This window comes from Anolis carolinensis, chromosome 1 (genome assembly GCF_035594765.1).
Source record: "Anolis carolinensis isolate JA03-04 chromosome 1, rAnoCar3.1.pri, whole genome shotgun sequence".
NCBI classification, from domain to species: Eukaryota; Metazoa; Chordata; class Lepidosauria; order Squamata; family Dactyloidae; genus Anolis; species Anolis carolinensis.
The window spans coordinates 248822424-248848922 of NC_085841.1; the positions used below are offsets into that span (position 1 = coordinate 248822424).

General features: G+C 38.7%; 1 protein-coding gene across 5 annotated transcripts in view; it reads right to left on the bottom strand.

The window, feature by feature from the left end:
• LOC100560498 (myosin-M heavy chain) overlaps positions 1-26499 on the bottom strand; it is a 104537-nt gene that overhangs the window by 29325 nt on the left and 48713 nt on the right. For 3 of the 5 annotated variants that reach the window (XM_003214898.4, XM_016994014.2, XM_062967400.1), the window contains one exon: positions 1497-1644. The exons of 1 other annotated variant lie outside the window; for it this stretch is intronic. Coding sequence is in view for 1 of the 4 variants with exons in the window: in XM_062967400.1 (XP_062823470.1) it covers positions 1497-1507 (11 nt within the window). In the remaining 3 variants the exon portion in view is untranslated. Of the gene's footprint in view, positions 1-1496; positions 1645-23644; positions 23727-26499 lie in introns of all 5 variants that reach the window. One more of the 5 variants, XM_062967398.1, reaches the window with a different exon arrangement.

Sequence of the window (26499 nt, forward strand, 5' to 3'; positions counted from 1 at the left end):
TGGCTTATTTGGCAGCAACAAAAGATTATCCTAGGTAAGTATGTATATACGTATGTATTTCCTGCCTTCCTTCTCATATGGACTCAAGGCAGCTAATCAGTTAGGATGTTACAATTTTAGCCATAACTTTCTGGCTAGTTATACTGCAAGAGTATAAGCAGTAAGAAGGATACCACCTTTAGGAAAAATAAAACATGAAAACTTACTTCAAAGGACAGATATGTGAGCAGAGGCTCACATACAATCAGCTGTATGTAATTGTAAGGGTGTGTGTAATAGTGTGGGGTTCAGGGAAGACTGAAAAGGAAGATGCAGAGAAAAGATAGGGGGAAGATGAGGACAAGAAAGGACTGGAAGGTTTTCCCTTAAATCTGTCTGCTATGAAGATAAAATAAAAAAAAATTGTGAATATCGTAGCAAGTCTGCCTGTTTTTGTTTGAGGATTATCTGACAAGAGAGTTTTAAACTGACCCAAACCGCAAAGGGAGGCTTTCACTTTGCAAGCCAAAGCTTTTGCAGTTCCTCTCCCCAAGGAAGAAAGTCAATCTGGAGCATCAACCCACTCACATGAGGGCGTAGTGAACTGTTTGTATGCATAAGCATACTGCCCGTTCACTATAAAGGGTCATAGAAATAAAAAGGCAGTGACTGAATTATCCAAGTCCACTCAAGCAGATTCATAACAGATAAATATATGATTTTAATCGTATTGCAGAATAGTGTTGGCGGTGTTCTGTTTTTGTATGTTTTTAATTATGCTAAAAATGTATTTTAAAATTATCTTTTTAGTGGAACTAATGTGTAATTTTTAAACTTTTGTAATCATAAATTTTAAAGCTAAACTTTCATTTTAAATTCTGTCCTTTAGAAGGAGGAAAACAGGACTTAAATGGAAATAAATAAATATAAATAGTGTCCTGAACCTTTGGTCTCCAATTTGTCTCAGGTTCAGTGCTGCAACTACTACAGCCCCCAGGCCCGTTCTGATGCTCAATAATTTTGTACAAGAGTCTCTGTATCTTAGTATTAAAATGTTATTTAAGAAATTATGTAATAATTACATTAACCAGTATTTGCTTATTTGTGTCAATATGGAAGCAAGATGAATGCCTTAGCCACACTCCTCTCTCCAGTTCCATCACTTTCCTTGTCTGCATGAGCTTTCACAGGACAGTTTCTCTTACATATCGGTCTTCTTCAAGCAACTGGGAACCTCAACTGTTTAGGATTTCATATTTCATGGAAATCTTCTAGTCTTTATGAAGTGGTATATCTCCAAATCAGATTCATTGATAATCAATGAGCAGATTGACAAAACTGGAGACAAGTGGGTGTGTGCGTAGTGCTTGCCTTTCTTTGCATGCTGATTCAACATGTTTCCCAAAAAAGAGGTGCTTCAGCCATTGCTGTGGGCTAACAATAATCATAACATAGGTAGTTCCAATAAAGATGGATAAGGGATTGGTGTAATTTCTTTTATCAGCCCAGGATCTCACCTGGTCCTCATTCAGGCAAGGAGGTTTCTTTTCAGATACTTGATGTTGTTCATGATTTAATTATTTGTTCTCTGCTGCTCTCCTCCATGGAAAATTGCACATAATGACAAAGAAGCATTTCTTGTGTGATCAAAGGTTACAACGTGATCTGGTAAGGGAGACAGAGAGAATAAAAGCAGCATGAGCAGAAACATTTAGCAGGGAAACAGAGATGGCTCACCTTGGTGCAATAATGAAAGAAATAACAACAAGATAGGAGAAGGAAGAACATCTGTCAGTTAAACAAGTTTAAACCACAATTTTATCCACATTTATGCAGTGGTAAATCCTATTGTATCCAATAGGTCATATATCCAAGGAGGTGCACACAAGAGTTCAGCCACTGAGGCAATCATGGTGAGTGCTTCCACAAATAAAACTGCATTCACAATTAATGGTACACACACACACTTTCAGTTTTAAACCCTGGCTCCATATATATCAGGTAGATCATCTAACTTTAATTTTTAAGATGCACACAGTAAATACATGTGAGTTTATCCATCACATCAAATGTAAATTACTCTTGGAGCTAAGAAGGCATTTGGAATCAAAACAAGCATTTATAAAAAAGTGCTGAAAACAGTTTCAACAGAATAAGCAATAAAAGAGAGATTTGTTTCTTCTGAAACTATATGGAAAATCTAGGAACTTCCCTTTCATAATTTACATAGGACAAGCAGGGCCAGTGTGTGTGCAGGGAATATAAACTGCACCAGTTGACACCATTGGAGGGGTAACACCAAAATAGCAAGTGAGTGGCTGAATATAACGACTGAATAGCAAGTGAATAATGAATGTAGTGGCAGCTAGCACAAAGTTTCCTTGCCACAATGTTCCCTCTCTGTCCAGTTTAGCCAGAGCAGACACACTCCTGGAGTAACCAAATGGCCCAGCCTTACTTCCCTTTCCTTTCCCTCCCACAGCCTCTGGTAGCACCTCTGAGCCTAGGTGGAGCAGCTTGGCTCAGAGCATGGCCAGTTCGATTACTGAGGAAGAAATGGACAGGTGTGAGCAGCAGCAATGAGGGAGGGAACCTAGGTGGTGGTACACATGCGTTGTATGCCTATGTGTAGTCAACTAATGATAATGGAAATAAGAGCAAAGAGAAAAGAATAAATGTGGTGGTAGTGGCTGTGGATTCAATCACCAACTGTTGGATCAAACTTCATCTGTTATCGAAGCTGAGGGTTGTGGGAAAATTTGGGGTGTGAATGTGTGACTGAAAAAATATTTTGCAAGGAAAGGGATAACTGGACTGTTAAGGAATCAGGAGTGGTCCTTGTGAACATATTTTAATTAATGGGGTTGTATAAAAGGAATGATTCATGTTGAGCAGAAGAATAGACAAGGTCTTCTGAGGCAAGAATGGTTAAAGGGAAGAAATAAGGAAACTGGGAAACAGGGTTGTTGTATGTTTTCTGGGCTGTATGGCCATGTTCTAGAAGTATTCTCTCCTGACGTTTCGCCCACATCTATGGCAGGCATCCTCAGAGGTTGTGAGGTATGGAAAAACGGGGAAACAGTAATACAATGAAAGATAGATAGATAGATAGATAGATAGATAGATAGATAGATAGAATCAATTGAGATTGAGACAGTCCTGTTTTCTGTGGCAGTCAGGCCTCATCTGGAGTATTGCAGTCAGTTTGGGGAGCTTCATTTAAGAAAGAAAATAGACAAGTCCAGAGAATGGCAACAAAGAGTGATAAGAGACATGCAGAACTAAACATATGAAGAGAAGTTGGGGGAACTGGACATGTTCAACTTGGTGAACAGAAGACAAAGGGGTGACATATCAAACTGTTTAAATACCTTAAGAACTGACACAAAGAGGATGATACAGACTTCCACTGTCTCAGAGAACTAGGTTCTGCAGTGTATAGGAGGGTAGATTTAAATTGAACTTTAGAAGGAACTTCTTGACAGTGAAAGACATTCATTCAGTAATGGAACCAATTGCCTTTTCTGGATGTCTTTAAAAAGAGGCTGGCAGCTTTAGCTAGATATCCTCCACTGAGTGAAGAATAGGACCTGCTGGCCCATAAGGCCCCTTTCACTTCTATGAATCTATGACCACATTCACACATACTGTGAAGTCTGTGTTCATAAACTACATGATAAACAAGACCTGCATATCCATACACACAATTCATTTAATTCCACTTTGTTCCCTTCTCATAGCTTCTGAACAGCATAGGAAGCGAAGAGCTGCACAGAATGTCTAAAATTGAGGATAGTGACTAAATACACCTAAGCTAAATTACATGTTTATTTAATGACAAGGGTTGTTGTAAGCAGTTTTTAAAATTAATATTTGATCTAAGGATCCAAAGTCAAGATTAATCTTTAGTCTCCAGTTGTGTCGATGTTGTGTTTTGAATCACTAGCTATTGCTATGAGATCCAGTTACAATCTCTCTCTATATATAAAAAGCTTCTGACCATTTTTACCTGAAGGTTAACAACAAAACTAAACAACTCAGAAACATGAAACTTGACTCCCCGCTGGATTCCGACAATAAAACCACAACTCAAACACACAACCATCCCCCAAAAAAGCTTAACAACACAAAAACACCAACTGCGCCTGCGCGGAACAGGAGCCAGCGCATGAACCTCACACACACCACCCCCCACCATGCAGGAAAAGCACAAAGTACCTCTGACAGATTTCCACCCAGACTCTGTTTAAAAGCCTCTAAGGAAGGAGCTTCTACCACACTCCGAGGCAGAATATTCCATTTCTGAACAGCTCTTACCGTCAGGAAGTTCTTCCTAATCTTCAGGTAGAATCTCCTTACCTGTAATTTGAACCCAGTCCTAATTTCCAGAGAAGCATAAAACAAGCCTGCTTCCTCTTCCTTATGACATCCTTTCACATATTTATACATGGCTATCATGTCTCCACTCAACCTTTTCTTCTGCAGGCTAAACATACCTAGCTCTTTAAGATTCTTCTCATAGGGCATGGTGTTCAGACCTTTGATCATTTTAGTTGCCCTCCTCTGAACACCTCTCAGTTTGTCAATTATCTCTTTTAAATTGTGGTGCCCAGAACTGGACACAGTATTCTAGGTGAGGTCTAACCAAAACAGAATAGAGAGGCACCATGACTTCCCTCGATCTAGACCAGGTGTCCCCAAACTAAGGCCCGTGGGCCGGATGCGGCCCTACAAGGTCATTTACCTGGCCCCCACCCTCAGTTTTATAATATTTTTATATCATTTTTAATAATAGAATATATTATAAGTAAAAGGTAAAGGTTTCCCCTGATGTTAAGTCCAGTCATGTCTGACTCTGGGGGTTGGTGCTCATCTCAATTTTTAAGCCGAAGAGCCGGCGTTGTCCGTAGACACCTCCAAGGTCATGTGGACATTGGCATGACTGCATGGAGCACCGTTACTTTCCCGCCAGAGCAGTACCTATTGATCTACTCACATTGGCATGTTTTCGAACTGCTAGGTTGGCAGGAGCTGGAGCTAACAGCGGGCGCTCACTCCGCTCCCGGGATTTGAACCTGGGATCAAATCCCGGGAGACTGCGCAGGCCCGGGCTGTGGCGCAGGCGGGAGAGCAAGCCAGCTGCAATTAACTGCAATGAATCACTCTGACCAGGAGGTCATGAGTTCGAGGCCCCTCGGAGCCTATGTTTGTTTGTCTTTGTTCTATGTTAAAAGGCATTGAATGTTTGCCTATATGTGTAATGTGATCCGCCCTGAGTCCCCTTCGGGGTGAGAAGGGCGGAATATAAATGCTGTAAATAAATGCTGTAAATAAATAAATCTTTCGGTCTGCAAGTTCAGCAGCTCAGTGCTTTAACACACTTCGCCACCAGGGCCCCATAATATATTGTATGTACATATAATATTGATAATAATATTATAATGTTATACAATATAATAATAATAATACGGTATAATAATATTAATTATATGTTATCTGTTACATATAATATTACAGTATAGTGTTATAATTCAATATAGTAATATGTAATGCAAATATTATGCTATGCTAATAATATAATATATTGTATGTACATACAGCTGCTCTGAGTCCCCTTCGGGGTGAGAAGGGCGGGATATAAATGTAATAAATAAATGTAGTAAATGAATAAATAAATAAATAATTTGAGACTTAGGCTCGCCCAATGTCTGAAATGACTTGAAGGCACACAACAACAACAATCCTAATTCACTTGACTATCTCATTGGCCAGAAGCAGGCCCACACTTCCCATTGAAATCCTGATAGGTTTATGCTGGTTACAATTGTTTTCATTTTTAAATATTGTATTGTTCTTTCATTATTGTTGTTGTTTTGCACTATAAATAAGACATGTGCACTGTGCATAGGAATTCATTCGTTTTTGTTTTTTTCTCCAAATGATAATTTGGCCCCTCCACAGTCTGAAGGATTGTGGACCGGCCCTCTGCTTCAAAAGTTTGAGGACCCCTGATCTAGACACTATACTCCTTTTGATGCAGCCTAAAATCCCATTGTTAAACTGCTGGATCACACTGTTGACTCATGTTCAACTTGTTGTTCACGCAGACTCTAAAATCTTTTTCACATGTACTGTTGTCGAGCCAGGCATCACCCATCCTGTATCTTTGAATTTCATTTTTTTTTTGGCCTAAAGTGTAGTATCTTACATTTGGCCTTGATGAAATTCATGTTATTAGTTTTGGCCCAAGATAATGAAACTGAATCACAAAATATTATTTCAGCACCTCCAGCTAGATATAAAAGACAGTCAGAATTCTATTGATTATAAATGGGAAGGGACTCTTGTGTTAAAAGACTTCTTTTACTGGAAGTTGCCCTTTCTATTAGCCAACAATTGCCTTAAAACTTAAAAGAAAGACTGTCAAAATCTGCAGGATAGGCTCATGACAATATAATACTGTCCATTAAGACATTACAGAAGAGGAAAGGTACAATTAATCTGTTTTCAAAGTACTATGATGCCTGTAGATTATGTAATACTTGGGATGGAATTATCAAAATTAATGTAAAATCATGCATGTAAAATCATTTTTCAGTTAGTTCATATATTCTAGTGTGTTGAATATCACACTGGGGAAAATATGTCTTGGAAAGTTCTGGAAGGCACCACGGCAAAGTTATTATTGTGCTAAAGCTTTCTTTGAAAACCATATGGTCCCAAAATTTCCTAAGTTCAAGCTCTGCTCTCAAGAAACCAGCTGATCTGTCTGTAACTAAAAATAAATGAAATAAATGAAAATAGTTTATTTGGTCTGACTTCATATAAGGTAGCTTCTTATGCTCTTGTGACATATCTATCATATGAACAACTAGAGTAGTTATTCTTTCAACGAACGTCATCCTTGCAACCAGCTTTATTCCATAGGCATGGATCCAAGGCCTTCTTAAGCAGCACCCATGCATCCCCAACCTAATGGGGAAACCATTAAAATAGCCATCAAAAGAAGAATGGGAAACATCGTTCCAAAAAATAGTCCATAATTATAGCCAAGGGGCCACAATTTACTGTAGCGGTATGGGCCTTTTCAGATCCCACCATCTCAGATCTTACAAAGCTTGCCTTGAACATGCTTTCACATTTAGTTTGATGTTTTGTGGTCTTATATGTTTTGATTACATGTATCGTCAGTCTGCTTTGTATTATCTTGTGGTTTCCCCCAAGTTACACTCTCTAAATAATCTAAATAATCTAGATGATTTATTTTGAAGCTGTATTGTTTAGTTTTGTGATTTGTTATTTCTCCTTTCATCTGTATGTGTATATGTACAGACACATACTTTGAATGGTAAGTCTCTGGCAGGGCTGGAATCATTGGTTTTGCTTGTTTTATTTTAAAGCCCAATACACATTGATGGCACCTAATAAATAAATAAATAAATAATGATTATTATGATGCTGGAGCCCCGGTGGCAAAGTGCGTTAAAGCACTGAGCTGGAAACTGAAAGGTCCCAAGTCCAAACCCCAGGAGCGGCGTGAGCAGCCGCTGTTAGCTCCAACTCCTGCCAACCTAGCAGTTCGAAAACATGCCAATGTGAGTAAATCAATAGGTACCGCTCCGGTGGGAAGGTAACGGTGCTCCATGCAGTCATGCCGGCCACATGACCTTGGAGGTGTCTACGGACAATGCCGGCTCTTCGGCTTAGAAATGGAGATGAGCACAAACCCCCAGAGTCGGTCACGACTGGACTTAACGTCAGGGGAAACCTTTAGCTTTTTATTATGATGATACCAGCATAGTACATATAAAAAAACTCGGATGCTGGCCCAGTTCTTTCACGTGTTAACACATTTTATACACAGTACGGGTTTACTTTACAAGAGGACAACTGAATTGCTGAACTGGCCCTGTAAACCGAGACTGGTCACTAGGGACCTGCAAGCATAGATTGGAGTTTCTTACTGCATCAGCTACATAGCTGCTGTGGGGAAAGGTTGTTTATGCAACATATGCCAGTTTGCCATGCTCTGCGATGAAAAAAGAACCCACGGCACGTTGGCAGACACTTATAGAATCATAGAACAGTAGAGTTGGAAGAGACCTCATGGGCCATCCAGTCCAATCCCCTGCCAAGAAGCAGGAAATCACATTCAAAGCACCTCCGACTGATGGCCATCCAGCCTCTGCTTAAAAGCCTCCAAAGAAGGAGCCTCCACCACAGTCCGGGGGAGAGAGTTCCACTGCCGAACAGCTCTCACAGTGAGGAAGTTCTTCCTGATGTTCAGGTGGAATCTCCTTTCCTGTAGTTTGAAGCCATTGTTCCGCGTCCTAGTCTGCAGGGCAGCAGAAAACAAGTTTGCTCCCTCCTCCCTGTGACTTCCCCTCACATATTTGTGCATGCCCAGTTCTTTAAGCCGCTCCTCATAGGGCTTGTTTTCCCGACCTTTGATCATTTTAGTTGCCCTCCTCTGGACACATTCCAGCTTGTCAACATCTCCCTTCAACTGTGGTGCCCAGAATTGGACACAGTATTCTAGGTGTGGTCTGACCAAAGCAGAATAGAGGGGTAGCATGACTTCCCTGGATCTAGACACTATACTCCTATTGATGCAGGCCAAGGTACACAACTTCTGCCATCCACCCGAATCTTTCTACCACAAGTGGATGCATGAGAACTTAGAACCATACACACACTGAACAGGTCTAACTAACTTTCATCACAATGATACTGCACTATCTCAAAAAGCTGCTGGCAATCTTCATTTCCATTTAAAATTCCTCACTGCTCACTTCCCCCACCCCAACTCTAAAGAATCCGACATATTTAGGGGATTAAGCTTTACTGGAATAAATTATTTCCTCCCAAGCCTGCTTGCCTGACCCTGCTTTAGAAGAACTGGAGTTGGGGGAGGACAGGGGAGGACAATGCAACAGAAGGATATAAACAGATAAACAAAACAGGGAAAGGGAATACTGTATACAATATAACATGCATTGAAAAAACTCATAACTATGAGAAGCCAACTGAAGACAGGCCTAGTTTATGCTGGGTTGTCAGGGGCTTAGTGAAAGAAGTGGAATGGTAACACATTAGTAACATCCTCCTTCTCCTCCTCGCCACCAACAAATAGGGGGCAGGTTTCGCCCTCTTCCTGTGCTGGATAGATAGGAATTAGCTGCTGTGCTACTTGATCCTAGAGAGATCTGGCTCTAGAAACTGATAGGGTAGAGGCTGTTTTCTCAGTCCTGCAGAAAAGCAGCTTTACTGCTATTTTTCCAGTTGAGTTGACACCCCTGACTGCCTGCCTCCCCACAACCCATATGTTTGATTCTTAAGCCTTTGCTAAAGTGGTACAAGCCCAAGGGACCCGGGTAGGGGGAAGGAAAGGAAGGCAGTTCCCCCATTCCTCCATTCCTCGTCTACTTCCTGGAATAATAGCTCCCAATTAACAGAGAACAAAGCACCAGTGACTTACGACATAATGTCAAAATGGGACTCCAGGGAACAACATATAAGGAGCAGAGGCCGAGGGGGTTGGGGGCAGTTCTGCTTTTAGCATTGGCAGGGAGCGAAGATAGAAAATCAGCATCATCTCCTGTCTCCCTTAATACCCACAATTGAGTCTTCTAAACTCTCAGCAGTAAATTGGAAGGAGGACAACATCACTTAGACAATCCAGCAGGGGGTCCCCCATTTTATGGAGAAAATGATTGTGTGTGCGTACACGCATGCATATCTATCTATCTATCCCATCTACCTAGTTATCACAAAACTTGGAATATTAGGTTTGAACATTATTCAATAACCATGAGACATTGGGAAATTAATTAATTAACAGCAAGTCTAATTGACATTTTTATGGCAAGTTATCATGACTTAACTCACTATACAAAATAGACTTTGCAAAATAGGCAGGGGATTTACAAGAATGGCACAAAGGTTGTTACAGTTTTTATTGTCCTTTTAAAAAGTCTTTCCTCCCTTTATTATAAAACTTTTTTTCCCCTTCAACTGGAATTTACCCCCAAATAATATATTATAATATGATTGTTGCCCGCTATGGTGAGATTTCAGCATGTCTTTAAACCAAGGATTCTCAAACGTTCTTAGCCACAAAGTCCTATTTGAAGCAAAAATTTCTTGTAGAGCCCCAAAAATGTTTATATATCATATTATATATTTAATATATAATGTATATATATCGGGCATGAGCAAGCTTTTTGACAAATTGTGTTTTAAAATTTGACAGACGGCTGGGCCAGTGGCAGATGGAGAATGTTTGTGAAAAAATTGAAAAAAAACATGACTAAATTCCTATGCACACTACACATATCTTACTTGTAGTGGCAGGGAAGGAAAGAAAGAACAATACAATATTTAAAATGAAGAACAATTTTAACCAGCATAAACTTAACGGTATTTCAGTGGAAGACCCTAGGGACCATCCAATCAAATTCCCTTCGAACATGCAGGATAAGCATCCCCAACAGATGATCATCCAGCCTTTGTAATGATAATAATAATAATAGTAATAGGCTATCCCTAGTGACCATCCAGTCCAACTCCTTTTTGTCATGCAGAAAAAACACAATCAAAGCAACCCCTCAGTGGTGGGAGGAAAATAGGGTTGTAGAAGCAAGAAAGGTGAGGGTGAAAGGATCTGGATGGCAAGGGAGGGGGGGAAGGCTTTTGGGTGCAAGGGAGGTGAGGAAAAAAGGCTTTTGGCAGTGAGGGAGGCAGGGGAAGGGGGAAGAGCAGGAAAGAGGAGGGAAAGCTTAGAGAGGAGGAGGAGAGAAGCACGGAGCCCCTCATTATGCTTCGTGGAGTCCCAAGGGAGCCACTTTGAGAACCGCTGCTTTAAATTATTGGATTGGTATAGGCTGTCCTAAATTATGGGATCTCATCTAACAATCTATTCAACTATGTTTCAGCACTGATCCTTACCTGTTTTTTCCTATCTCTCCTACATTTGCCAACATGTGATCTGTTTACCTTCCCTTTAAAGACCTAGATTATTAAAGTTTAATAAACAGTGATGTTAAAGGTGAATAAAGAATGTATTATTAATTTCAGCTACAGGACATTGATCCACAGCAAGTACAACTATAAGGGACTGATTACAAGGATCAGTAACTGAATCAGAGATGTTATTAATGTATCTAGTGCATGTGCAGAAATCTTTTTCCACACTACTGTCACTGAATGCTCTCTACCTCCCCAAATCTATTCAAGAAGTTTAATATGCAAAGATCAGAGGCAGATAATGTATTCTGTACATTTAAATCAACGGGATTTACTCCTGAGAAGATAGGAAAGCCTGCACTCTTGGCCCCAGACTCCAGCCTCACCAATGTCATCAAAGCGTGTGGTTCACTAGAGGAGGGGGTTGGTGGTGAAAAGCATAGTGGGAGGGGTCACACAGAGAGAAACCAAGAGATAAGAAAATGTCAAGTGGGTGAGAAAATCTTGTGGTAATGATCAAAGTGTCCAATATTATATGAGCAATAATAAAACACAGTAATGGATTATAAGGGTGTTTAAAAGAATTTCCTTTTGAGTAGAACTGAGGCATGCCTAAGTTTCATTAAATGAATTATTTGGCTCTAAATTAATAGCTCTGCCCTCTTCAATTTGAAGTATGAATTACCCAATTACAGGTAGGTGGAAAGTGTAGTATGGCAAAAGAGAGAGTAGAAGAGAAGCCAAGAGAAGAAACTGGATGTAGAGGTGATACAATATTACACAATGTATGGAATAGTATACAAAAGGAAACAATATAATAGAGGATGAGAATGAAAGAAAGTTCCAACACAGAGACACAACAGCATAGAATCTAAAAAGGGGTCCCCAAACTAAGGCCCGCAGGCTCCAAGGTCATGTACCCACCACCTGTTTGAGAACCCCTGATCTAAGAGACTGGGGGGAATTACGGCTTTTAGGGTCAAGGCTGCTTCACACCTAAACAAACCAATCTGTCCTCTTTTCCATCACCTGACTCCTTTTTCATTTCTTACATTCTTGTCTAATTTATTTCCAATCTCATTTCTTCTATTATTTCCCAATCATTCTGCTGCTGCTTAGCAATTGAGCCATGCAATGTCTTCCCACCAAATCTAATCCTCCTCCTGAGGCCTTCCTATCAAAGGAAGAACCACCCACCCTAATGAGTCTTAACATTCTAAAATTAATCAATCAATCATAGAAAAGGTTTAATAGCCATTTAAACCATGTTGGTAGAAAAAACCAAGGTGTTAATAACGTATCAAACGAACAAACAAGTGATTTCCATTCTGTGATCTACCTCAGAGGGCACACATTTTAACACATCTGATAATGAGACCAGATGTTACACAGAATGAAGCATATGTTCAAATGCACCATTTCCTGGGTTGAATACAACCACCAATCATCACACTGATTTGAATAATAATATAATCAAAAGTGCATGGAACAGTGTGACAACAACAATCTGAAATGCAATTTTAAGGTTTATCCATTTGGATTTTTAAAAATTGCATCAAATGGTTTCTGCAATATTTTCTGACCCATACTCCAATGTGCATGTGAGTGGAAATGAGAGGTATTCAACATCCATAGGCAGAAGATGTGTTCGCTTGAAACAGAATATGACTCATTATCAGACTCCCTTTATAGGAATAAATATAACCAACTTGATTTCTATATCCTAAAAATATCTCCACAATTATTTCCAGCTGAAAAAACAATAATGTCGTGAACTCCACAAAATTATGAAATCAAAATGTAAACCCTGAAGGAAAACAGCTGTTTTTAATTCTCTGCAGAAAGAGCTAGCACTAATGATATAGTTTCTTAATCATCAGTAAAGACAATGTCACCCAATGCAGGCATTTCTTTGTGCCCATCACTCTACAAATAAGCAGAGCATGTCTTTCTGATGCTGCAGTTTCCCACCCGTGGTACACTATTTGTTGCTTTTCTTATATCCTCCCCTCTCAATGGGGAGGGGAATGACTTATTCTCTAGAATAATGCTGACTTCTATTAATGGAACTGTGAAAAAACTACCTTCTGTTATATTTCATCCACTGCGGATATGATTGCCACACTATAATCAGGCAGGGCTTCCTTAATGTAATGCAAAAATGTCTCAATTTCAAAAGATATGTCTTAGCATCATATCACCACCAAACCTTTATGCCATATTCTTCTAGTTCATTTTGCATGTAATGTGAAAATGGAAATTCACCTCTAAATTCAATCAGTGGTTCATTAAACATTAAGTCTACCACATTTAAAGTTGCACCCACAATTCCACAGCATTGAGACATGTCAGTAAATGTGTAGTTAAAGGTAAAGGTTTTCCCCGACTTTAAGTCTAGCCGTGTCCGACTCTGGGGGTTTATGCTGATCTCCATTTCTAAGCTGAAGAGCCGGTGTTGTCCGTAGGTCATGTGGCCGGCATGACTGCATGGAGTGCTGTTATCTTCTCGCTGGAATGGTAGCTATTGATCTACTCACATTTGCATATTTTTGAACTGGTAATTTGGCAGAAGCTGAGGCTAACAGCGGGAGCTGACCCTGCTCTGTGGATTCAAATTGCCAACCTTTCAGTCAGCAAGTTCAGCAGCTCAGCAGTTTAGCCCACTGCACCACCAGGGGCTCCATAGTTAAAGTGTATGTACATATTAATTCTACAGTGTATATACAGTCTCAGTATTAGGCTCAAAAAGATTCCAATGGATTTAGGAAGGCCCTCAAATAGCCTGGTCCAAATTGTTTAAAACTCTGTAACTGTACTTTAATGTGAACCTGGCTTACAAATGATACAGCCCTTTCCTGGAGTGCTTGCTTTAAACTCAATCTGATCTACAAGTGGTAGTAATGTAGAAAGGAATCCTGTAGTTTCTTTGAGCCTGAGAAAAATAAATATCTAGCATCAGTCTTCATAGACTCCACTTAATCAGATAACAGCTTCACCCTACAGGAGAAATATGGGGCACCCCCATAGACAAGCTGTAACATCCGAATCAGCATCAAATCCATTTGATTTTTCAGACATTAATTTAGCAGTACTGGTACCTTATCTGCCACAGCTAAAACATGTAAGATAGCTAAGATATCCTAATGTTAAGTTCTCTTTAGTTTAAAACAGGACAACTCTTGCTTCTGAGAAGTACTGCCCCTTGACTGACGAGGTGAAAAGGTTGGCCTCATGTATAAGTAAAGGACAAAAGGAACGAGTAGAGTGAATCAGTGCTTCTTTTAGGTTTTCCTATTGGTTTAGAACTTAGAAAATAAAAATATACAAGAAGCTATAAGAACACATCTCCCAAGTCCTAGGTGTCAGGGTAAGCAGCAACCCATTCATCACCTATTATTCAGTTTAATTCCTGTAATAATTATAGAATCAAGAACTGATTTCATAACCAAAATACCATGATACTATTGATCACATTAAAATGCATTCCATCCAACGAAAGACTTCATTGTGAAAAGTAACTAATAGGCATGTCAGTAACATATAGGAGTGACCATTAACTAAGAAGCAGCTCCTTAATCCAGCTATCATTTAATATGTGATAAATCTGCCCACTTCGAGGAGCACTTGATGATCATGCCCTGCAATTCGGTTTAGTCGGTGCAAACTCTGAGCTCCTTCTCTCTGATGTTACTGCAACCTCCTACCACCAGTCTTCTTCACTTTGGTATTTTCTCCCCCAGGTAATGATGCTGAAGGAGAAGGAAAGCATCAAAGGGAAGAAGACTGGTTGAAGGAGGCTGCAATGATAGTATAGGTGAGGAGCTCAAACGTGTTGAGAGGTAGTAATTATGGGTTTGATAAACTGGGGCAAAGTTGCTGAATGACACCACTAGCCCAAATTGCTGAAACAGTCACCTCATCCTCTCTGCACTCCAGGAGTTTCTTCTTCAGATTTTTTTTTAGATGAGTTATGCTGGAAAGGAAGCTTCTCAGTAATGGTACCTCAGCTATGGAACATATTCTCTAAAATGGCTTGCCTTTCCAGCACCAATGGAAAACATTATCATTCAACCAGGAATTTAATTTGCTGTAAATTTTTTTCATTGTGTCAGATTTCATCATACAGTGGACTGTAAGAAGCTACAAAAATCTACTTGAATGAAGCATGCTATATAATTTCTTCTAAAGAAATATCTAATGTAATACTTAAAGTACTATTCGGTCAACCCTTGAAAATGAATCCCAACATTATAGCTGGTGATTTTCCAGGACAGAAAATGTCTTCATTACACAGATGATGAAACTATTCTGGGATGAACTTGACTACTTGCACCATTCTGCCAAAGAGATTTTCCTCCCCAAAATCAGAAACTCGCTTTCTATAACTTAGGAACCACTTAATATTCTGTGAAATCTCCAAGCAATTCATATTGGAAAATAATCAAATGTGGTATAGTATAAAATAAAAATAGTAACATTTCAGATGTGTGGCTGGGTGCATTACACAATGACTTTCTTTCTTTCAATATAATTTTTACTGATAAGACAATACATATGGAGGGGTACAGGAATAGATATAGAGTAGGTACTCTTTTTTACTGCTTTTATTATTGGCTTCTTCGATAAAATCATAATCATAGAATAATAGAGTTGGAAGAGACCTCATGGGCCATCCAGTCTAACCCCCTGCCAAGAAGCAGGAAATCGCATTCAAAGCATCCCTGACAGATGGCCATACAGCCTCTGCTTAAAAGCCTCCAAAGAAGGAGCCTCTACCACACTCTGGGGCAGAGTTTCACTGCCAAACAGCTCTCACAGTGAGAAAGTTCTTCCTAGTGTTCGGGTGAAATCTCCTTTCCTGTAGTTTTTTTAAAATAGTTTTTATCATGCAATTTATAAGCAACTTGTATATTTCTTATTACAAACAAGAGTCAGTAGTCCTTTCTCAGTAAAATAAAAACACATCATAGATAACCCAACCAGCAATACCAGAATAGTGTGTGAAAAAACCCAAATAAAATAACACAAAACAGAACAAAACATACGTAAGAAGAAAAAGAAAACTAAAGAAAAAAGATTGGTTTAAATTGACAGTTGCTGTATTATCCCTGTAACTTCCAGGGAAACCTCTTGGGAAAATATTACAAAACAATGGTAGTTAAACCTTTTTAACTAAAAATCTAAAACATATGAATAAAGGGAAAAATAAAGAGGATCATATTCAGAGCTCTGGAAGTTACTTTCCTGTAGTTTGGCAAACTGCAGGAGCACATGGTCAATTGCCCCTAAGAATCCGACCACTTCGACCGCATTGATCAGGTCTTCCACATTTGTTAAGATGAGATCAAGAGTAGCTGATCCCCTTGTTGCCTCTTCTACCTTCTGGACCATAAAATTGTCTGCAAGGCAAGCGAGGAATTTGTTGGACTTTTTACTCTTGGCCGAGTTTGTTTTCCAGCAGATATCGGGATAGTTTAAATTGCCCACGTTTACTATTTCTCTTCTTTGTGCCTGTTTGGTCAACTGTTTACAGAAGGTTTTGACAAGTCTTTCATCATCATCTAATACAAAAAGGTTACTATTATGTTAATAACCCCCCGTTCTTATCTGGTCTATACCCACTTTTCTATTCCTTTGTTTTAGACTACAGTATGTAGAAACATAGAAGATACGAACGTTAAGAAATAGAAAACAAAAAGCACTATCTAATACTTCCTGCCCTAACATAGCTGCCTTCTTCATAATCAAAATATCTATTTTTTTGCCTTGCATCTTCTTATTTCTGGTAGATTAACTTTTCAGGATCACTTGAATATCATTGGGGATCTTGCTATTCTTGTTGCTAACTCTCCTTTTTTCTTCTCTTGTTAACTTTACATCTTTGTAATAGTGATTATCTTTTATTATCATGTAAATCCCAATGTTTTATTTTCTTCTCTTCTTTTAAAAAGTCAATAAAATGCTGTCACTCTTCTTCAGTTAGTAGCTACATGATGCTACTAATTTGTACCCAAAACCAGATTATTACAGTATTGGATTTCTTCAAATTTGGGGGGGGGGTGTTCTTCTTCAAATTTGATCTATTTAACCATTTCTGCCAGATCCATCATTTTTGTAATCCATAAATCTTGAGTGAGAATTTCTTCTTGTTTCCAGTAATCACAAATAATGAAAAGCTTTTATCCTCTTGTTTAGTGAATTTAGTCCATTTAAATAAAATATTTAAATAAAGTATCTTTAGGATCCTCATTATTGTGATAGTAAATGATCATCCAATTCTTTTTCATCACGTGGAGTGGCCTGTTGCTGTTTTTCAATATCTTTCTTAACCAGAATCTATTGAGGCTGCTATCTCTTCTTGCCTTCTTGAATGTTCTCTTTCTCCTTGGTCTTCTGATCTTTCTTCTGAATCTAGGTATTTTTACAATTTCTCATAAAAACCCAGGGCCTTCATGACTGATGTTAACCAATGCCTTTGTCCTTTGTAAGGTACCATCACTTTTTCTCGGTTTTCCCATCTGAATCTGTAGACTTTCTTCTTAAGCTTATCTATCAGGAAAAAGTAATATCTTCTTTTCTTTATTGTCTGAGGTGGAAGTTCTCTTAATACTGCAATCCTGGTATTTCCTATTTCAATCAGATCTTTGACATGAGTTTGCAAAACTTGGCCTTGTACTTTCTTTCTTGTAAACAACACAATCACATCTCTTGGAAGTTTATTCCTTCTTGCATGTTGAGATTGGACCATAAAGGTCCTGTCAATTTAGTCTTGACCACTCTGGTCTAACAATAATAATAATAATAATAATAAAACTTTATTTATACCCTGCCACCATCTCCCCAGCGGGGACTCCAGTCACAACTTCTGTTATTGCCATATCAGGTTCCTATACAGATTCCTCTCAACCTTAAAGAGGTTTGCATTATAATCTTTGGAGTAGAGCCGAGTCTCTTTGGGGATCAATTGGTATCTTTTTTGTGTCTCTTCAATTATTTTTTATTTTATTTGTTTTTGCTGTTCCTGTTGCTTCAAAATACCACTCATTATGTCTGCCATTTGTTGCATATCTTCCTTCATTTCTTGTTGACCATTATTTAAATATTCCTAATACACTGATTAATCTTTATTTCCAAATTTTTCATTCCATCTGTAATAGTTCTTAATTGAGTCAAGATTTCCCTCACTGGATCTTCTTTTTGTGAAAGAAGCTTATTTCTGATCTTTCTGATTTTTGAATATTAGTCTTGTTCACATTGCACTTATTTCTGTAATCAAGATGTCTTTTAAAAAAAAAAAAAGGCATCTAATTTTCAAAGATTTGTTGTAGTGCCTCATTCGACCCCTTTCACTTTTAGTGCACTGTTGTTTACAGCTCTTTCGTTGTTTTCCCGTTTTCTGTATTTCATGCAGTTTTTCAAACCCTATGGTTTTCTCTATAATTTTCTCTATGATTTTATCTCTATGGTTCATCTTTATCGTTACTTACTATCTTATTTCCTGTTTGGAATCAGTCCAGAGGCTACATGTGGTCATAGAATGTTATGGCTATCGAGTTCTTAGGCATAGTAAACAGTGTCCATGAAGCTTACGACAGATTTAATGGAATATTTAGGTTAATTTTTTAAAACCGTATATAAAGGGAGTATTTTAAGAAGGGAATCAAAACTGCTTCTGTCTGCATATGCTTGCATGACAATGTTGCTGGGGTACAAAATGCCTCCCCCTTCTCTCTCCCCTTCTCCTGTTTCAGTGGGGAAGGTGAGATCCTTCAGTTTTTATGGGTTTGCATCTGTCCTTTTTTTTTCTGAAAAAGTATTTCTCAACTCCATATGGTTGATAAACTCCCAAGGACATCCCAGTGTTCAGCCAGTTTACTAAGACACTGCTTACAGCTCCATTTTCTTCACCGGAAGTCACAATGACATTCTTATAAACACCCTTACATCTCTTTAAGAGATGTTAAAACATACTGTGAGCCGAAGTAGTGCTGTAGTAGGAGCAGCCACCAGATTGAGCCTCCTCCTCTCCCCATGGCACCTGAACTTGTATCACTTAATTTTAGTAGCCAAAGTGGCACACTCTTATACTTTTTTTTCCAGTTCTTTTCTCTTCTTCTTCGTCTTCCTGAACAACCACCCTTGTGATCCTTGTAGATTTGTTGCTTTGTGTATATCCCTGTTTTGCATTCCAGGTATTCGCACTAACACAAGCCATGTTCTCAGCATCCTCCAACTGGGATAACATTAGAACATACTGGAAAGGTGAGGAAAAATTATTTTCACCGGGACATGGCTTCTACAGGGAGGATTAACTCTTTCTCTCACGCACAACAGGGGCACTACATGGCAGGAGGTGAGAATAGATTAACTATGGGGTTCCTTCCATCTCTATGATTCTATCAACAGAGTCCTGATTCCAATAATTCCTTCATTAGCAGTTATCTGTCATTTTTATAAGTCATATATGTATGAGCTTTCAAGTTGCCTGCTGACGTAAGGCAACCCCATGAATATCACAAAATTTTCTTAGGTAAGGAATACTCAGATGTAGTTTGGCCAGTTCTTTCCTCTGAAAAGTACCCCGCAGCACCTGGTATTCGTTGGCATTCTCCCATTCAAGTACAGATTAGAGGGGATCCTGCTTAGCTTCCAAGAAAGACGTCTTTAGGGGGATCAGCATATGCCTTCAAATTACCTGTTGACTTGTGAATTTCATAGGGTTTTTAAAGGCAAGAAATACTAAGAGGTGGTTTTATTTATTTATTTATTTACTTTATTTATACCCCGCTCTTCTCACTCTGAAGGGGACTCAAGAGCGGCTTACAAGTAGGCAACAATTTGATGCCACATATACAAACATAGAATAAAAATAGAAGCATGTACATTTAAAACATCAAAACATTAAAACCAATTAATATTTGCCAATTATTGCCAGTTCCTTCCTCTGAAATATAACTTACAGTACCTAATATTTGTCGACAGTTTTATTAGAGTATTTAGGTTTATTCCAATGTGAAATTACACATTTAACTCCACAGTTTAGTCCTTAGGGACCACCTTGGGGAGAGAATTTGCTAGTACCTCAGGAGTTTCTAACAGCAGGTTTGCTGAAAAGAGAAAATTGATATCCTAATATTATCAAGAAACCTGATTATCTTCAGCCATGATTACTTATGAGGAAGACTCACTGAACTCAATGAGTCCTAATTATGTGTAGACACATACAGGGTTGTGTCGTCAATCAGCATGCTTTTTTTATTCACTAAACTACAGAATTCATCAGCTTTCCTATATTCAATGGTATAGTTCCTTTCCTTTAAGCGGTTTATCTCAGATACGTGCTGTAGATCAGAGCCCCTTGCCAACAGCAATGCCAACTGTCACACAAATTAAGTCCACTTAAGCTCTCTGCATCTGTGACAAGAGAGAAGCCTTTTATCAAGCACAGGGCCAAAGGTAGGGTCAGCTGGGCTTACATGGTTTGTTCTATTTATATATCAAGACCCTCTGAAGTACATCTAACCACTATTATCCTATGAGACAGGTCATTGACAAATATCCAGAATGAAAAGCCACATCAGTTGTGATTTTCATTATTACCTGCCTTAGGATCAAACTAGACAGTATATAGACAGATGTCTGTAGCTTTCTCTGTTCCCCTTACCTCTTTTTTAAATACTGAAAAACATTTTTCAGGGGATTAGATATTTGACTGCAGGAGGAACCACACCATTTTTCTAGACAACCCCTTCACCCAATTGCTTTTAATCAAGAAATAAAATAATGACAGGTTTGGAAAAAAAAGTTAATTATTGCCTTCATTATGCCATGCCACCAATAAAATCTGCAGTTTGAAAAACTGAATTTCCAGAAACAATGGAATGACGAGAAGGAAGACTGTGCTGTGAGTAAGTTATAGGAACTGCCTGTAATGTCTGAATGTGTGTAAGCTGGCGAAGGATCAGGCCCTTTGCCAACCTCATGCAATTCCCATGGAAACTGTGAGAGGCCGACTAAGGGGTGGGGTTTCCCCTTTGCTGAGCAGCTGTGGATGTCTAGTGGATACATTATTTCCCTATGAGACCTTGGAAGACCATACCTGCTCCCAGAAAACAAAAGTTTTCCCCCAGATGCTTCTAGGAGTTTTGGGCGCATTTTCACCATGCTTTCAATTTTTAAAAAGGACTGTCTTGGGCCTAAATTAGAAGTCTGAGCAATGTACACTAAAGTTCCTAGTAGATATTTTGGAGCACCTGAGGACAAAAAAAGAACATTTTTGTTGAAACGTTTTGTGGACTCCCTGAATTAATTTAGAATGATATGTCTTTTTAAAAAGTGAAAGCATGATGAAAATGCTCCCACACCTCCTAGAAGCATTTGGGAGCGAAACATTTTGTTCTGTGGAAGATGGTATGGTCCTTCGAGGTCTTATAATGTATCTACTAGCCATCCACAGTTGATTTAAGGTAGTAATCAATTCTTCCTCCTCTGGTCTCCAGAGTTCTAGTCCAATGCTTAAACCACTATGCCACACTGATTTTCCTAACACCCAGGATGAAATCTAGGCTCAGGAGTGAGAAAGAGATTGAATGAAAAAGATCCCTCATATGACTCTGTTAACAAGGGCTATGAGGATTACTTATGGCAGCCAAGCACTTCAGGCTCTATCATTTCTTCAGAAAGATCATGGAGCAAAATATGACCAGGATTTCAAAAGGAGCCCAGAATTTATCAGGACTGGGTTCCCCCATAGGCAATGACCCACTTAATGACTTCTTGTTGCTATGACATTATTGACTGACAGAACTGAAATGGTGAGAAGTTCAAGGAAAGGCACCATAAAATTCAGGACATAAAACCCTTTGGGAAAGGCCTAAATTCACTCACAAATGGAGGTGAAAATGATTGAATGAATTCATTTTATGAAGCTTTGTATTCTGCAGTTTACTGCTGTTACTTACAAAACTAGGATACCTCCTAGCAATAATCCAGATGGATCATTTTATGATAGAGCAAAATACTGTGTGTCTCTGTACTCATACAGTTGTGCCATACGGCATTCTGCACACATTTCTAGTTTTATGACTAGATCAAATATTCTGCTGCCCAAGAAAGAGTGGCAAACAGTAGCGTCCCCCTAAGGTTCAAGCTGCTTATTATTCAAACCCAGTCAATTTATTTCAGCCTGAAAAACCTACAAGTGCCCATGCCTGTAAATACAAAAACAACAGTAACAAATTTGACAACATTTTGCTTCATTTTTGTTACATCTAAAATCGTCTGTTAAAAGTAGCTGCATCACTTTACCTAGTGGAAGAGCCAGATTACTTTACCCTTGTTTATCTTATTACAGAAGAATGATTTTTCATGTTGTAAAAGACAGAAGGTAAAAGGGCAATGTTAATCATTGTCATTTATTACAAACAGCAACAGTTAAACATACTGAATATATAAACATAAAATTTGATTTTAAAAAGTATGATTCACTCTAGTAATGTATCTTCTAGCAATATGGTTTGTTCAATGTCATTTTGGAGTTTTCTTCTCTAACATACCATTATGAATTTAGAAACTGCTATACATTAACCTGTAGCTTTTATCAATAACTCTAAATTCAGCTTCTCTATAAAATTCAGTAAAACAATAGCACAGTCACTTCTGTCCCTGAATATATTGGCCATTTCTGGTAGAAACAACACAAATTACAGATTCCATCTTCATTTCAATTTCCATCTCCATTTCCTGTGGAGATGAAATTATTATAATTTGATTGAGTGAAAATTCCATAAATATCTGGATGGGTATTAACGTTTCTTTTTTAAAAAATAACATTTTTTAAAAGAGTTTTAGGCAGTCTGCATTCTTTAAAATGCAAGAATCACACAACTAACATGCCTCCCAATTGCAAATGTTGTACCACTGAATGGGATGTACAAGCTATTCTGACCATCTTGTCACAAACGATTGCAGTCTTTTTCATTTTGGTACTATCTAAGATGTGCTGGTAAATACCACAATTCCCAGCCCAATGCTGTTGCTGCCTGGGGATGATGGCAAATACCTCCCCCTCCCGCAAACCCCCATTTTGCAATTAAACTGTTTCATGCGCTGATAGACACAACATTACAACCAATAATGGCTGCAATGTTCTCTATGGCAAGAGAGGTTAATTTATTCTTAAACCCTTGGCTGTAACAATAGAATGTTAGCATGCTCTTTTCAAAATCAAAAACCAGATTCTGTAGTCAAAAAACCCTCAGTGAAAAGGAAAATAAAAGGCTCAGAAACCTATAAAATCAACCAGCAAGGAAATTAAATAATAAAAAGAGCAGCAATAGAAAGGGAAGCAATTTATATTGGACACATCTTCCATTTTGCTGCCACCCTCGCAGCAGTGGCACTCTCCCTGAATGCAAAAGCAGGAGAAGCTGGATTCAAAAGATGGAGAAAGAAGACAAGGAATTCTATAGAACTCTAGTCAAGCCAGCATTTACTATTTCATCTTCTGCAAGTCCATCAGAAGACTGTAGTATTGCAGTGCTACATAAGGATATGGCAAAAGGAGACTTTTCACATTCACAAAACAGAACCAGTTTACTTCTAACTGGAAGTGTTATGTGCAAAAGGGAAGACAAGTAAATCCCTTTTCTTTTCAGATCTAACAGAAGAATGTTTAAAAAATCAGATTCTTCATACTTACTGAGAAAGAGAGGAGAGAGAAACACAGCTGGGGAAGGAGGATGGAAAGATGACATCTTCTTGCTAATAAACTGCTCACGTCTCTAAAAATAAAAGGCATCTCTTCAGAGAATGTGACTTTTAAAAGTCAGTTACTAGCTCCTTTATCATTACTGGGGTACAACAATGTGTTTCGAGTACTTTAATATTTTTCCTGTTAGACAAGTCTCAAAAACCTCACTCTCTAGAATGAATTGGTAGAGACAAATTCACCAGTCACAAGGTCAAGGAAGACCTTTATCAAGGTGTTCCTAGGAGACAGAAAGAAGGAGAAAAACGTACCCACTAGTTTTCCTTGCAGAGTTCAGCTGCTTAGATGTATTAGAGTGCTGTCTTTTACACAAAAGAAGGAACAGTTTGCCAGACAGACAAGATATATGAATAGTTAAGATTTATGTAGCCCACAGACCAGACTCCAGTAACAGGGGAAAACAACTACAATAAAGAGTAAAGGAGCATTCTGCCTGGCACTACAAATAACATGTAATCTACAATGCACCCCAAAAATGTCTGTGCCATATTAAGGTTCTGCAACACATATTCTCAGATTTCTCTTGGAGCAAGTACTTTATTAAACTGCAATGCAATAGCCTTGCCCACACTAGTTTCTGATATCATCACAACACACACTTTAGTCAGAACATGTTGGCAAAAGAGGGGCAGAGTGAACATATACCCATCAATGGGGCTAAACTGGTATCACTGTTGGTAAAGGGATTTTCTCCAGAGTCAGACTGGACCACTTATTCAGTTTCTCTTGTCCGTTTTTCACAAGAAAACCGATATGGGGAATACATTATTTCAGACTGCTAACCAACTGTCCCCCCCCCCCCCCAATTTATTTGCACACCAGGGAGAAGAGGCTATTTCTCCCCAATACCTAGTTTTCTGTGTAGAATGAACTTTTCTATATATCAATGTCCTTCCCATATCTGAAGTGGCAGGGATCAGCCTGACCATTCCTTGCTCACAAACAGAGTAACATTTTTTTTAAAAAAATAATGATTTTGGAAGAAAGATATTATTGCAACTGAAGACTAGGGAAAATAATGTTTGTATTACAATTCCCAGAATCCTTTGGCCAATTTAGAGTTATTCTGAGAACTATAATCCAAAAAGGTATAATTAATAAGCTCTCATTCCATTTGCATATTTGGTTTTCTATATATATTTTAAAGTTGAACTGAATACTAGAAGGTAGCATATTTGGTTTCCAGGTGAAGAGGGGAATGGCAAGACAATAAATATCATGAGTAATTAAAAAGTACCAAATATCTTTGAGAAATAGACCTTTCTTATTTCTGTGTCAGGAGGCAATAAGAAATAAACATTCTTCTTCCACAAAACAATCTGACTAATTTGTACTTGGTAATTAACAGGACTGCCTAGAATGGACAAAGAGACTAATCTAAACAAGTAATCTAGCTACTGCAAGAGTCCCTTTGCTCTCCAGCGTTCCCATTATTTTAGTTTATCCCCATGATTCAATTAAAAACTCTATGAGTCCTCTGTTTTGTAGGGAATTTTAAGAATTGTTCATGAGCCAAAATTGAGATGTGCTTTGCTCTTACTTATTTGGAAATTAAATAGAAACAATCTCTTTTCTTCTGTGGAGACCCTTTAGACAGATGATTCAAATGTCCTTTCTGAGTTTATCATAAATGTTAAGCTGTCTTCTTGTACTCCAGATAGATCCTTGTTTGTGACAGTTTTTTTAAAATAAAAAATCAGCTAAAAATTGGTAGCTGTTGGCTGGGCTGCAGATGTTGTCCACTGTCATGCAGAAGGGACACCAGATAATTTCCCAAAACAATGTAGAGGTGGGGAGCAATGCTTAATAAGGTCCCAAAGGCTACAGTGAGGAGCTAGGTATTATTACAATTGATCCAAATAAAAGCTTAGAAAAATTACTTTTTTGGATGCTCATGTCTAGAAACCTCCAGCCAGCAGGGCCACAAGTCACAGCGGTTGTAATACTCTTTGAATTGTGGTCCATAAACAAAAAACTACCAGAGGGACTTCCTGGGGATTTGTTTATTCATTCAGTCATTTCTGACTCTTCGTGATGTCATGGACCAACCCACGGCAGAGCTCCCTGTCAGCCATGGCCACCCCCAGCTCCTTCGAGGTTAAGCCAGTCACTTCAAGGATACCATTCATCCATTTTGCCCTTGGTCAGCCCCTCTTCCTTTTTCCTTCCATTTTCCCCATCATTGTCTTCTCCAAGCTTTCCTGTCTTCTCATTATGTGGCCAAAGTACTACATCTTTGCCTCTAATATCCTTCCCTCCAGTGAGCAGTCAGGCATTATTTCATGGAGTATGGACTGGTTTGCTCTTCTTGGGGTCCAAGGCACTCTGTGGTTCCTCCAGCACCACAGTTTAAAAGCATCTATCTTCCTTCGCTCAGCCTTCCTTATGGTCTAGCTCTCGCGTTACTATTGGGAAAACCATTGCTTTAACTATGTGGACCTTTGTTGCCAGTGTGATGTCTCTATCCTTCACTATTTTATCGAGATTGATCATTGCTCTCCTCCCAAAAAGTAAACGTCTTCTGATTTTCTGGCTGCAGCCTGCGTCTGCAGTAATCTTCGCCCCTAGAAGTACAAAGTCTGTCACTGCTTCCATGTTTTCTCCCTTTATTTGCCAGTTATCAATCGGTTTGGTTGCCATAATCTTGTTTTTTTATGTTTAACTGTGACCCAGCTTTTGCACTTTCTTCTTTCACCTTGGTTATAAGGCTCCTCAGCTCCTTCTCACTTTCAGCCATCAAAGTGGTACCATCTGCATATCTAAGGTTGTTCCTAGAAATACCAGTT